The sequence below is a fragment of the Pangasianodon hypophthalmus genome, chromosome 17, assembly GCF_027358585.1.
Source record: "Pangasianodon hypophthalmus isolate fPanHyp1 chromosome 17, fPanHyp1.pri, whole genome shotgun sequence".
NCBI lineage: Eukaryota > Metazoa > Chordata > Actinopteri > Siluriformes > Pangasiidae > Pangasianodon > Pangasianodon hypophthalmus.
Window position 1 is genome coordinate 19,136,950 of NC_069726.1, and position 15,155 is coordinate 19,152,104.

Sequence of the window (15,155 nt, forward strand, 5' to 3'; positions counted from 1 at the left end):
AAATAATTTTTTTGTTGGCAAACCCAGCAGAGATGTGTTGCTGTGTGCACAGCGTGCAGTCTGAGTGAGTTATATATGGAGCACCGGCTCAAACAAGCATATTTCTTATGTTTGTACAGAAATATTGTAGAAATATGATTTTATTTTGGAGCTCAGTAAGGCAGTGTTTAGCCTCCCATTAGTATCATGGTAATGAGCTTGCTCTTTTTTAAGTTCTGCCAGGTTCTCTACGCAATGGCCATATGTTACAAATCGAAAATGTGCACCACTGTACAGTAATTGTTTCTCCAGAAAATTAAAATAAAAAAAAGACAGATGAGTCTAAAATGAGTGTAAAATAAAATGAGTCTTCCTTTTCCTATGCCTGAACATTTTGGACTAGATTCAAGTCATTTTGTGTGTTTTTTTGAGTTGTACTTGAGGCTGAAACCTGGCAACCAAACCTCATGTACACATGACCCTTTTTTTGTACTGCAGGATCCCAGTCCCTGAAGCTGGCAAGCTTTCTAAAATAAATAAATAAATAAATAACCAACCAAATACTCCATGTATTGTTCATGTCTGTATTCATTTAGGACATATTATTTGTTCAATCCGAATAATGTATTCATATTACAACTTATAAATACTGCCCGGGGAGCAGTTGGGGGTTGCAGTTGCCTTGCTCAAGGGTCTCACCTCAGTCATGGTATTGAGGGTGGGAGAAAGCGCTGGTCATTCACTCCCCCCACCTACAATCCCTGCCGGACCCGAGACTCGAACCCATGTCCTTCGGGTTACAAGTCAGACTCTCTAACCATTTAATTACAACTTCATTCATTCACATTAAATCTAAATCACTCTTACTTACTCTTATTTACTACATATTTTGAGTTCAGGACATGGCAGCTGGAACAACAGGAGTGAGCTACCTTTTGATTGGGTTCTGGTGTGCATTATTTAAGAAAGGTTCATTGTATTAGATGTAGTATGTATCTGATGAGGAGGAAAGCAATTTGGCTTCATGGTGGCTGTTTTATAGACATCAGTGTTCCATGACTTAGGTGTGAGGTTTATATAATGCTAAACTGCAGGCTGAAGTAAATATTACTTATTTAGAATTTTTTTGCAGTGTATGATGCTGTGTGTACTTGCTGATTAGGCCATAGACACAATTAGGCATTATGTAAATTTTTACAATATGGGAGAATGCAAGATAACTATAGCTGACATTAGCAATGCACTTGAAGTCAAGGCCTTTGCAATGACGACTTCACACATGGCAAATTAGACCATCCGATGAGCGTGTGAAGGCTGCATAGGAGACAACAAGTAATCTCACTTATTACAGTGCATGATGGGAAATGTGTTTTGCATTAAGCAGAGTACTAATCACTTTCTCCGCTGTAGTAGAGGGTTAGAAAGATGGAGTGGGTGAAAGTAGGACACATGTGGCTTGACTTACTGGACTGGAGTGCTGACACATGCAGCGTCACTCCAGAGGGTTTTAAGAGATATTATGTAGAATAACAGCAAGAGCTCTGTACAGCACTTTGGACTCCTGAATCCATCCATCTGTACTCAGTCAATCATAAACCTGTGTATACTCCCCAGGTCTTTAATATGTGTCATGCAGTCTTAGATTCTCTCTTATCAAGCACTAGTAATGGTTCTTGGATTTGTCACTGTCTGACACAGGTTCTCTTACTCTCCTCTGTTGGACTAGGGATGGGGATCTGTGCTCCTGGAGAACCCTTAAAAGTTCTCACAACAAAGTTTCAAACAGAAGCTGTTTAGAAACCAAACAACCCTTAACTGTCCAAAACAACCCTTTTTTTCTAACAGTGTGCTTTTCAGTAACTTTAATCATATTCAGTGTGTATTTCTTTGCACTTTTGTGTTTTGGAGTTTATGTCCTTTTTCTAGTTACATGTTATTTGCTGTAGTATATTGTAATTTTGATCCATGTATTTTATTCTGATGTTCATTTTATTGATTTTTAAAAGCCTCAATTAGTTTGGTTAACATGTGCTGGTTTTAAACGTGCCTTATAATTAAATCTTGGCTTGTAAGGATGACGTCAAGCATTGAGAAAGCAAAGTCCAAAACAGTAAAACACACACACATACACACACACACACACACGCACATACACACGCCAATTTGCTCCTGAAACGAGCAGGAGACGCGAAACGCCCACCCGCCCACTCTCTTCCAGTCCCCCTTTTCCTTTCTGACAGTCAACAGGAAGACTGTGCCGAGCCTGCCAAAAAGACAACACAGAGAGAGAGAGAGAGAGAGAGAGAGAGAGAGAGACAGGGAGGGAGGAGGGGTACAAGAAACAAACTCCAAACTCCAGGTTGCTTCTCTCAGCCAGAACAAAAAGACAAGAGGAGACCAGAGACCTTCTGCATGTGAGAAGAAGACAGATAACATCTCCAAGAATTTGCACGCGAGAATAAGAAAGCCCAAACCCGGCCTGATGTCTAACAAGCGTGCCAAACCGGAAAAAACAGAAAAGCCCAAAATGGCGCAGCGACTAAGCCGCGATCTGACCTGCTCAATCTGCCTGGATTTATTCAAGCAGCCCGTGTCTCTCCCGTGCGATCACACGTTCTGCCAGTCCTGCATTACCAACTACTGGAGCGGCGGAGGCGCGCGCGCACCCGGCCAACCTGGCACCGGTTCATCCGGCTCGTGCCCTCAGTGCCGCAAAGTTTTCCCCGGTCAGAGTTACCGGCCCAACCGCATCGTGGCCAACATCGTGGAGAGCTACAGCCGGGAGATCGAGGAGGAGAGCGCGAGCGCCACGAGCAGCACACCGAGCTTCGCACCGCGTTGCGCGCGACACCGCGAGGAACTGAAGCTGTACTGCGAGGAGGAGCACGAGCTCGTGTGTCTCGTCTGCGCCGTATCTCAGGAGCATCGGTCTCACGCGCTGGTGTGTGTGGACGAGGCGGAGCAGAAATACAGGGTGAGCAGAAGCACCAAGAAGTGTCCTTACTGTGATGTGCGTTTGTTCCTTCTAAACGGTAACACGTGCACTCCCACTAACACTAACACACTGTCAATTGTTGTGATCTTTTAAAAACTAAAACTTGATATCCATTCATTCATCTTCAGTGAGCCCTACATCCTGGTCAGGGCTGCAGTGGATCCAGGAGCACTGGGTGCAAGGTGATAATTCACCTAGGATGGGACGCCAGTCCGTCTCAAAGCACAGTGCACATAAACGTTCGCACGTTTAAACTCTATATGTTCAGTGTAATTGATCTGCCTAACTGCAGGTTTTTGGTCAGTTGGAGGAAACCGGAGAACCCAGAGGAAACCCGCATGGGCACAGGGAGAGCATGCGAAAGTCAGCCCGGGGACCCTGGAGCTGTAAGGCACTTGTAAGAAGTGTATTAACTGGTATTGACTCAGTTAGTGCACTTTGCTGTGTGTTTTGTGTTATCATCCCTACTACTCTTGGTCACACGTTATTGTAGGACACACTACGCTACTAGACTTTACGGTAGTAATGAGTGATGGAGTCTTATTTGAGAAATATAATTTGCCGGAATTGAAATACGTTTTTGAACTGCACTATAATATCTCGTACATTCTCTTTACAAGGACTTTTTATTAAACAGATATTTAGAACAAGGAGATGGAACAGGGGCTTGTTCCGTCTGCACCACACATCGCCCTGGTATTGCAACCACAGCTTGAGTTACTGTCCTTGCATGTTCTCCCTGTGTCCATGTGGTTTTCCTTCAGGTTTTCCGGTTTCCTCCTACCCAAAAACCCAAAACCATGGCAGTAGTTGGATTGCAACACTAAATTACCCCTAGGTGTGAATGAGTGTGTGCATTTGTGTGTTCATTGTGCTCTGTGATAGACCGGGGTCCCATCTAGAGTATATTCCTGCCTTGCACACAATGTTCCTGGGATAGGCTCCGAATTCACCATGACCCTGGCTAGGATAAAGCGCTTACTGAAGATGAATGAATGATAACTTGTGGCTGTAGATTTAAGGACCTGACTACTCAGAAACTAAGCTAGATGGCAGACCAAACAAGGAAATGCTTGGTTCCCCACAAGACATAAGCCATTTCCTTACAACCTGTATGCTATTAATGATGTTCTGAACAGCTAATGAGTATCAGCATTGCACTAATGCTGGTATTTAGTCTGATCCACTGATGTATTTTTAGCCATGAACACACTGATTTGACTGTGATATGATGCTGATCTTGCACGGAAATACAAGATAAAACTTGTCTTAAAGCATGCTGATATCATGCCTCATAACACATGGTTTCCATAATGTGGCAACAGAAGCTTGCAGAGTATATTACTACTGTATTAGTGTGACGTACTGGCTGGGTCACAGCAGTATAAAACACACATTAGTAAGTTAATGTGAGAACATGATACTCTACCACAAGTCAGGTGGCAGTGCACAGCACAAGAAATCACCATACAGTGAGTAAAACTCTAGATTGCCAAAACTAGCATAACTAGTGATCAGGGCCTTTTCTGATTTTCACCGATGTCTTGATTTGGAACAATGCCTATCCTCCATCCCAAGATCCCAAAAGAAACAAAATGCTAGTGTAACTGCAGTTCCATAAGTTCAGAATGTGAAAGTGAAGACAGGGATGCAGACATGCCTGAGCAGGTCACAGCTGATACAAGTGAGATTAGTGAGGTTCTACCTAAAAAACAAATATAGTTAGTTGATAATAACTGTGTGCAAAGTCAGATACTATGTACTATAAGGAATGATTCAGAGTGAAATTAGGTCAGAGTATTGTATCATGCAATAGTAGATTGTTTTTGGGGTGTGGTTGGTAAGTAGAGAGCTTTTGGCAGCGGCCCAATGAGGGTTTTTGCTTGAACCCTTTAAAAGTTCAGAAACACCACTGACTGTACTTAGATACTTGTGGACAGAACACATTCAGGACTCTCAACCAAGTCTACATCTGAGTTTACATCTGAATGTTTATAGAGTTTACAGAGTGTGTGGGTGGTTATTGTAATCTTCCCTAGAGAAGTCAAATTTCCCTATTTTATTTCCATCTTTCAGCTGTTTTTACAGCATGAGCCACTTGGTCACTATTTCATTCTGTCCCATTAACCTAGACCATGTCTTCAAATTTTATAGGAATACAGATGCTCTATTTATAGTAAAATATTACTTATCTTAGGTATGACCAATATAAACAATAATTGCTGGAAACAGAGTTGCAGAAGATCTTCCCATGCCTGGGACCTCAGGATTACTGGGATTCGAAGCAGATGCCACAAAATCACTGACAGGTGGAACTGGGTTTACTGAATGACTAGCGAGCAAGGATTATCTGGCTAATAGTAGGCCAGGGACCACCAGAACACATTAAGGTGAAGCTGGCACTGCACAATTACTAGCAGCCAAGGCTGGGACTGCAGGCCTGCCACTTTGCAAGGATATAACTGGGATATAACTCTGAGACTTGTAGGTGAAATTGGGTCCAGAGGATTTCTGGGAAGCAGTGACTGCAGGACCACATGTGTGTATGGCTGAGATCACAGGACCACTGGAAGGCAAGGCTGGGACTACACAACTACTGGGAAGTAAATCTAAAATGAGCATTTAATCTGAAACCCTTGATAAGGCATGTGATCTAGGAACATTAAATATAATACTTGTTTATTTTAACATGGGACTCAAGTTACACACTGACATCCTTGGTAGCACAAGTTTAATTGTCTGAGTCGGATAACTGATCATCACATGTAGCGTTTGTATTTTATGCACAAGACTCCCATAAATAAAGTCGTCTTGATCATATACAGCTGAATATGAATGAATGAATGAATAGATGAATAGATCACGCCCTGTCGTGGGTTTTGGCGTCAGCAACACTGGTGCTGGAAGTGCAGATAGAGCCAGAGGTGATAAGATGTACTCTCAAAGCCTTTTTGTTTAGGCTGTTTCAGTCATCAGTGTCAGAACACATGCTTACAAGTTGTGACAGATGAATCCCCATACTCTTATCCTAAACAGGCAGGCTAGATTGAAAACGAAAAAAGAGCTGAAACGAGACTTGGGCAACCAGAACACAGAACTAAAGACAAGGTCAAATTGGTTTCCCTCTAAGGGAATCCTTTGTAGAAGTTTCTTTGTAAAAGCCTAACCGGAGTGCTTCCCTGTTAGAAAGCGCTCGAAACTAAAACCCTTTTAGGAAGCTAAGAACTAGACTAGAACCTAATAAAGAACACTTGAAGAAACATTCTTCTAAGAGTGTAGAAATTTTTGAGCTATAACTAGAAATGAAACACAAAAAAACACTAAGGGACTAGAAACTCAAAGAAAAAAATATTTCATATCAGAGGTTGTTACGGATACCCCTTTTGCTTTGTGGTTCCCATGGCACAAGTGCCGTGTGTTGTTTTGGTTCCTGTTCTAGTCCTGTCCCTGCTCCTGTTTTGCAATTGGTGTGTTATCTGATTGTGTCCACCTTTTTTGTGTTAGTTCTTGATTAGTTTTCCTATTTACCTCATGTTGTGTCTGAATATCTTTGCCAAGTCTTGTCACACTGTAAGTTTAGCTTAGCTTCCTTTGTTTCCGAGTCATGTTTCTCATGTTGGTAACATATGAAAGATTTTGCAAGCGTGCTAGACAAACAAAAGGGTATATAGGCTATGCTTAGACTAACAAGACACTAGGCTGACAAGCATCAGGTGTGACCATGAACTGAGAAACACCAGAATATAAACAGTAAGTGAAATTTCTGGCTGTATAGAGATTTTTATCAGTCTTTTTGTGTTTTATCAGATGTCACTGAGAGGCTCTGCCACGGCACTTCAGGCAGAGTTGAACACGGCATTGGAGTGTGAGAGAGAGACTGAGGATGAGGTGAAGAAACTGAAGGTAAGTGAAAAAGGGTTAAAGAATGAAAGAACCCTGAGCATAACCAAAACAAAACCAACTGAACTGAAAATTATATGCCACAGATTTGAATTTGTCCTTTTTTTTATTTTTGGTATTAGAATTTTATTGTTAATCATTCTTCTTAATGATAACCTTGAGCTTTATTGTGCTGCTGTGTTGCAGGAACACACTGCAGACCTCAAGCAGCGTATCGAGGCTCAGTTTAGTGACCTCCACCAGTTCTTGTATCAGGAGGAGAAATTGCTACAGGTGAAGCTGAAGACGGAGGAGCGGCGGGAGCTGATCCGCCTGGACGAGCACAAAGCACTGCTGTGTGTGGAGATATCACGACTGCGGCGTGCTCTCTCAGAGATCGAGGAAAAACTGAGAGAGCATGATCCATACACACTGCTGAGGGTCAGTACAACAAACAATCGTTATATGGTGTTAGCCACTGTGATGAATAATGAGAACCACAATTTTTTTTCGCTGCTTGACGTAAACATGAAACCTAGTGTTCCTAACATACAGGGTTAATTATTACTGTCACTTAATGATACTAATTGGTCATATTACTGTCAGTCATTAAGAAAACACTGCTTTAGACTTACGGATAGGTGACAGATTAAAGGAAAAACCAACATAAAGTGTGTTAGTAAGGTGTTGGCCCACCACAAGTCACCTTTGTCATAGAATCTCCCAGTTCTTGGGGCTGTACTGGAGAAAAGAACACCGTTCTTCCAAAAGATTCCCTCAGATAGTGTTTTAATGATGGTGATGGAGAGTGCTGTCTAACACGTCGCTCCAGATCGTGAGATCTGGTGAGTGTGAAGACCATATCATATTAGTTACATAATTTTCATCCTCATCAATCCATTCAGTGAGCCCTCATGCCCTGCGGATGGGGGCGGAGTCATCCTGGAAGAGACCACACCCACCAGAATAGAAATGCTTCATCATAGGATAAAGGCGATATGTCAGGAGAACTTTGTGTGGATTGCCAGTGACCCTCCTTCTAAGGGTACAAGTAGACCCAAAATCATGCCAGCAAAACAGAGCTACCAGTTTTTCCTTTAATTTGTCACAAATTTAAATATTGGTTAAGAGTAATAAATACGTATAATTCCACTGAAAATAAAATGAAATGAAAAGTAGTCTTATCTAGCTCTGAATCTGACCCATATGGTTCCCCGTACTCTGTATAGTGTTCTGACCCTTTTTTGTTTACCAACTTTCCTTATTTGTTCATTGTTTCATGTCCTTATTAACCCCTCATGCTTGTAACTACATACCTATTGGTCACTGTAGTTACTGAATAATTCATAGCAGTTACTGAATAATATTCTGTAAGTTAAATAACCGAATAATAAACTAGGATTTTAATGGGCCTTAATGCTTCCAGATGAATAACTGAATAAGAAGTATGGACTTTGGGTTGTTAACTCATGCGCCCATGATTCCACCTGTTTCTCATTTCCCACCAACTTTTTTTTTCTTGTATAGTTCTTGCCAAGTCCCATGTTTATGCAGTAATTTAAAAATGTTTTTCCTGAAACTCTTGGTTTTTCCCTAGTTTTCTTTAATTCCTGGTTTGTTAGTATAGATCTCTCTTTGATTGTGTTCACGTCTCCCCTTGAGCCCAGCTTTAGACTGTAAAATTGGTAAACGCCCAAGTAGAACTCCTGCATTTGGGCCACATTGCTGTCCTGAGTCATCCATGTTACAAAAATACTTCTTTGTAGTGCACTCAGACTTTTGGAGCGGAATGCATGCTTCAGAGACCGGAGGGACAGAAGGGGAAGAAACCCTTTGTAAGGAAAATGCAGGAATTAATTAAGTGATGTCACTCTCTGTCCTGATGGAGGAGATAAAACTTTGCAGCTGAGTGCAGCACGACAGGGGGATTTCCAGAGAGGGACAAAGTAGGGCTAGAGAGTTGGAGTGGGCTGATCTCATGTGGAAAGACTTTAACCTGTGCCAAACTAATCAGTGCTTTTACGTCCTTTTTCCTTACAGAACATAAAGACTCTCCTTCAAAGGTGAGAGAAAAATCCAGGGACAGATTTAATATTTGTATTGTTTAATTTGTTGTGGATTTTCCTAAATCCTATTTCTATGTTAATGAAATTATATTTTAAATCATATTCCAAGTACACTCTTGGAAAAAGGGGTTAAACCAAGGACCCTTAAGAGATCTTCAGGAATTTGAATGCCAGTTTCAAAGTTCTGGGTAGAACCCTATGTGTTTACCTATCAGAAAGGGTTTGAAGTAGAACCTCTTTAGGAAGCTAAGAACCTTTAACCTACCAACACTTTTTTTTTCCTAAGAGTGTACTTAATGTACTACTTTAATTATATTACACTTACAGTGTTTCTGCACTATTTCATTCTGATTCCTCTTCATGTTGTATGTTTTATGGGTGACTTGTTTACAACTAATTTCTACCTAATTCCTATGGGGCATGATTAAATCCATTATTAATCTATGGAAAGAATATGGCATAGCCACAACTCTGCCCAGGCCACCCAACAAAAGTCAGTGACTTGGTAAAGAGGGCATTAGTTAGACAAGCACCTAGCAGGCCAAGAATAGATTTGAAGGAGCTAGAGAGATCCACAGCTCAGATGGGGTAAGCTGTTCACAGGGTAACCATAGCCTGGAAACTCCACAAAGCTGAGCTGGGTAATGAGCCATATGAATTACTGTTTGGAGTTTGTCAAGTGTTAGGTTGGAGACTCAGCAAACAAAAGGTTTTATGGTCTGATGAAACCAAAACTGAGCTTTTTGGCCTTGGCTCAAAGTGCTGTAGATGGATTGCTGCATTGCTTATCACCCTGAGAAACCCATCCCCACAGTAAAGCATGGTGGTGGTAGCATCACGATACCCTTGGCCTCTTGGTTGCATCTCTGACTGGAACTCTCTTTACCCACTGCAAACCGCCATCTATTTGTCTGTCTATCTATCTGTCTTTTACATGATTTTATTATCTACTCTGTCTCAGGCAGCCACTGAAGTTTGAGAAACCGTCTCTGACACCGCCACAGCTGTGTGAGGGTCGATTTGCTGGGCCGCTTCAGTACCGCGTCTGGAAATCTCTCAAAGGCAGCCTCTATCCAGGTTTTCCTCAAGTGTACACATACCATTGTTCTGTGCCATTGTATCAGCTTGCCGAGTAAGCCAGCAAGTTAGCTAATGTGTGCTTAACTATTTTGGCAGTGTGCAAAGATCAATGATTTTGATTGGCTGATTGAAGTCAGACAGTAATATCGATTTATTTTTTCAGAATATAACATATTTCTGAGTGAAACAACCTAGTGGTTTGCTTATGAGTAAATGTTCTTTTGTCTTTTAATGAATTATTCTATAATTAAAATATGAGCATACTTTTAGAAAACCAATTGTTTAAAGAGTCTTGGGATAGTTAGTGGTTCTAGCTTTCAGAAGCAGTCCCACTTGGAACGTTTTCTCAAAGGGAAGATTTTCGTAGGGTTCTAATAGACCCCTGCTAATAAACTGAAGAAATCTTTAGGGTGCAAGGTGGAACCTTTTTAAAAAGATTGTTGTTTTGCTTTATAAATTGTGTGCAGTGCCTTCAGCCATCACGTTCAACTCGAGCACAGCGAACCCATGGCTGAGCGTGACCCCGTCGCTCACCTGCGTGCGCTACCAGACCTTCAACAGCTCTGCACGTGACAACCCTCAGCGCTTCGACGCCGCTCTGTCACTGCTCGGCAGTCAAGGCTTCACCCACGGATGCCACTACTGGGAAATTGAGGTGTCAAGCAGTGCTGTGTGGACAGTGGGCGTGGCACGAGAATCTGTTGCCAGGAAAGGTGTGATCAAAGCGCTGCCAGCCAACGGCTTCTGGACCGTCTCGCTCTCCTACGGTGTGCAGTACATGGCGGGGACGTGGCCTCCCACGGTCCTGTCCTTGCATGAGCAGTTGGAGCGCATTGGTGTGTACCTGGACTATAAGAGAGGCCTTGTGTCGTTCTATAATGCTGAGAGCATGACACACCTCTATACGTTCCGTGACACCTTTAATGAGACGCTCTACCCTTACTTCAACCTCGGCTTTCTGGATAAAGTGCATGAGAATGAGCCACTTAAAGTGTTCATGCCCAAAATATGAATGAATTCAGGCTGAATTCAGGTGCTAATACTATAAGGAATTCAGTGTAGGGTCCAAAACCTTGAGTACACTACCAAGGGATGTTTTATTGAATCAATTATCAAATCATGCATTCTTCTCAGTTTGATATTATTCAGGAATCCATTGTTTAGTGGTGTAATGAATCTCTCTCTCTCTCTCTCTCTCTCTCTCCATGTGTATATATATATATATATATATATATATATATATATATATATATATATATATATATATATATATATATATATATATATATACACATACACACACACACACACACACACACCATCCACTTTATTAGGAACACCTGGACAGTCGAAGACTCGAAAAAGACCAGGTGATTTTTTTCTAATCTTAAGCTGTCCAATTTGGGTGATCCTGTGCCTTCTATAGCCTCAGATTTCTGTTCTTGGCTGACAGGAGTGGAACCTGATGTGGCCGTCTGCTGTTCTGGCCCATCCACCTCAAGGTTCGATGTTTTCTGCATGCTGAGGTGCTTTTCTGTTCACCACAGTTGTAAAGAGTGATTATTTGAGTTATGCCCTTCCTGGCAGCTCGAACCAATCTGGCCATTTTCTTCTGACCTCTCTTTCATCAAGTCGCTTACTCAATATTTCTTGTTTTTTACACAATTCTGTGTCAACTTTAGAGACTGTTGTGTGTGAAAATCCCAGGAGATCAGCAGTTTTTGAAATACTCGAACCAGCCCATCTGGTAGCAATATCTATACCATGATTAGAGTCACAGAGTTGACACTTTTTCCCCGTTACGATGTTTGAAGTGAACATTACCTGAAGCTCGTGACCTCTATGTGCATGAGTTTTTTTGCATTATGCTGCTGCCACATAATTGGTTGATTAGATAACTGAATGAATGAGCAGGTGTTCCTAATAAAATGGACAGTAAGTGTATACAAACAGGAAGAGGCTCCTGAGTGGCACAAAAAAGTGGTTGCCCTATCATCCGGAAATCATGAGTTCAAATCCTGATGATGCCACAGTCGTCTGTGGCCGGGAGCCCAAGAGAGCAAAACTGGCCATGCTGTCAGGGAGTGAGGCATGGCATACTCTTACCCCTATCACTCACATCAGCACTAGCCAATCATGGGCGTCTGTGAGCTCATGCATGCAGAAGAAGGCAGATAGCATTTCCTCTGAGCATGTTACCTAGCCCCCTGACATGGCATGGGCACCAGTTCGACTGGCAACGCGGTCGACTGGCATCACGTTACTCGGTGGAAGCATATGATATAACAGGAACCAGACTTCACCTGGTTGGTAGCTGTTGTGTGATTGGGGTGAGCTGTCTGATGGGTGGGAATTGGGGATTAGGGATTTTTCTGGTTCTTGAACCTACTTGTGCCTACCTCTGTAATAAAACCAAGTGGAACATGGAACTCTTCCATGTTTAATTGGAAGGAAACATGGAAGCTGGAAGGAAACTAAATGTAAATGAGAAACTCAAGTTGTGAGAATAGAGAATAGAGGATTTGTCCAAGAATTTTATTAAAGGCAGTAATTTTGGTTTGTTGCCTTACCGTGTCATAAATAATTTCCATAATATTGAGAAAATTCAATTCAAATGTAACAGGAAATGATGCTGTCTCTAAAATGGTAGTGCTCTTAGACTTTTAGACCTCATAGTATACCAGGCTGGACCTGGTGTAAATATGGATCTTCAGTAAAACTGCTGATTCTTGGTTAGTATTTGTGGTTTTTTTTACACTCAGTATGTAGGAATCTGGAGGAGGAATCTGAATTATACACTATATGGCCTGCTTTTTGAACAACCAGTTCCAGTTTTAGTCTCCCTTTCAGTGGAGTTGAGGTCAGGGCTCTGTGCAGGCCACTCGAGTTCCTCCACTCCAACCTTGGCAAACCATGACTTCATGGAGCTCGCTTTGTGCACAGGGGCGTTGTCATGCTGGAACATGTTTGAGCCTCTTAGTTCCAGTGAAGGGAATTTGTAATGCTACAGCATACAAAGATAATCTATACAATTGTGTGGTTCCAACTTTGGCAACAGTTTGGGGAAGAATCACATATGGGTGTGATTCAGGTGTCCACATACTTTTGGCCATATAGTGTATGTGAATTCAGTTGTGGTTTCTCTGAGCCTTAAGTAGTTTTTTCTGAACAATATTTGAACCACTTTTTCTGATTGACTCTTTATAAAGGGCTTTAAATGTTGTATATTCATGACATCATCTAGACTTGTATAGCATATAATGTTATGAATTTAATATACATTATACACATTATAACGCCAGGGTATACTGGTATACCTATATATAATGGCAATACATTAATATTGTATTTTGTGTTGTAAATATCTGATGTTTTAAATGATACAGTTGGGGTCATAATCTTGCATACACCTTGTAGAATCTGCAAAATGTTAATAATTAAAAAAAAAAAAAAAAGAGGGATCATAATTTTTTTTTTATTTTTTTTTAATTTAGTACTGCCCTGAATAAGCTATTTCACATAACAGATGTTTACATGTAGTCCACAAGACACAATAATAACTGAATTTACACAAAAGATCCAGTTCAAAAATTTACATAAGCTTGATTCTTAATACTGTGTGTTGTTACTTGGATGATCAATGACTGTTTTTATGTTTTGTGATAGCTGTTCATGAGTCCTTTGTTTCTCCTGAGCAGTTAAACTGCCCACTCTTCTTAAGAAAAATCCTCCAGGTCCTGCACATTATTTGGCTTTCCAGCATCTTCTGCATATTTGACCTTTCCAGCAGTGGCTGTATGATGTTGAGATCCATCTTTTCACACTGAGGACAACTGAGGGACTCATACACAACTATTACAAAAAGGTGCAAACATTCACTGATGCTCAAGGAGGCAGCACACTGCATTAAGAGCCAGGGGGGTGTAAAGTTTTGAACAGGATGACTGGTGTAAATTGTTATTATTTTGATCTTTTTTTTTTTCATTTAGTACTGCCCTGCAGAAGCTGCATAAGATATTTAATTGTTTCCCAGAAGACAAAATAATAACAATTTACACCGATCATCCTGTTCAAAAGTTTACACACCCCTGGCTCTTAATGTATCATGTTGCCTTCTGTAATGTGGGTCAAATATGCAGAAGATTTGGAAAAGCAAATAATGTGCAGGACCTGGAGAATTTATCTGAGGAACTGTGGCCAGTTTAACTGCTCAGGACAAACAAGGGACTCATGAACAACTATCACAAAACATAAAAAAAACATTGTTGATCATCCAGGTAACAACACACAGTATTAAGAATCAAGCGTATGTAAACTTTTGAACTGGTTCATTTGTGTAAATTCAGTTATTATTTTGTCTTGTGCACTATATGTAACCATCTATTATGTGAAATAGCTTATTCAGGGCAGTACTAAATAAAAAACAATTTTTTATGATCCCTGTTATTTTTTTTTTTAATTATTAACATTTTGCAGATTCTGCAAGGTGTATGTAAACTTATGAACCCAAGTGTAAACCAGTGAATCTGTTCAACAGTTTTGAGATTTTTGGAGAGTTTTTGACTCTGGAGAGTTTTTATATGTTAAAAAATGAAAAGGTTGAAGATGCTGTTGACTTAATTAAATGAGGATATATATATCCTAAAATGCTGAGATCTCATGTAATAGTCTCATATCACCATCAAGAGTGTTTAATAATATCCTTTAAACAGAGATTAATAAAATAAATGTACCAGCAAATCTTAACAAGCATTATTGTGTCATTTCTAATGTTTGTGTGACACATATGGAGGAGTGTGTTTAATAAGAATATGATAAATAGGTTAGGTCAGTCTAAGAGGGAGAGAAGATTTAATTGTTTCCTTTCATATTCAAATGTGTTTAATGAGCAGAGCACATGTGCAGTGCCACCACTAGGGGGCAGAAACAGTCCAGTTGAGGCCAAAAATAAAATGTACACAATGGCCCAAGTTGGTATGATGTTGGACAACCATGAGTTGCCGTAAAAGCTTCAGTGCTCCTTAGCATAGATTTTACAAATCACTGAACCTATATTATAGTGATGAACACTGTTCTTCCAAAAGATATTCCTTTAGTTGTTGTTTTGGTGATGGTGGTGGAGAGCTCTGGCTAACATGCTGCCCTAAAATCTCCCA

The 15,155-nt window shown here is 40.8% G+C and overlaps 1 protein-coding gene across 1 annotated transcript; it reads left to right on the forward strand.

The window, feature by feature from the left end:
• Positions 1-2,142: 2,142 nt before the first annotated feature.
• trim69 (tripartite motif containing 69) lies at positions 2,143-11,217 on the forward strand. The gene is made up of 6 exons (XM_026942458.3): positions 2,143-2,953; positions 6,782-6,877; positions 7,061-7,294; positions 8,894-8,916; positions 9,881-9,996; positions 10,467-11,217. The coding sequence occupies exons 1-6, from the start codon at positions 2,462-2,464 to the stop codon at positions 11,009-11,011; spliced, it is 1,506 nt and encodes a 501-aa protein (XP_026798259.1). The 5' UTR covers positions 2,143-2,461; the 3' UTR covers positions 11,012-11,217.
• The last annotated feature ends 3,938 nt before the right edge of the window (positions 11,218-15,155 follow it).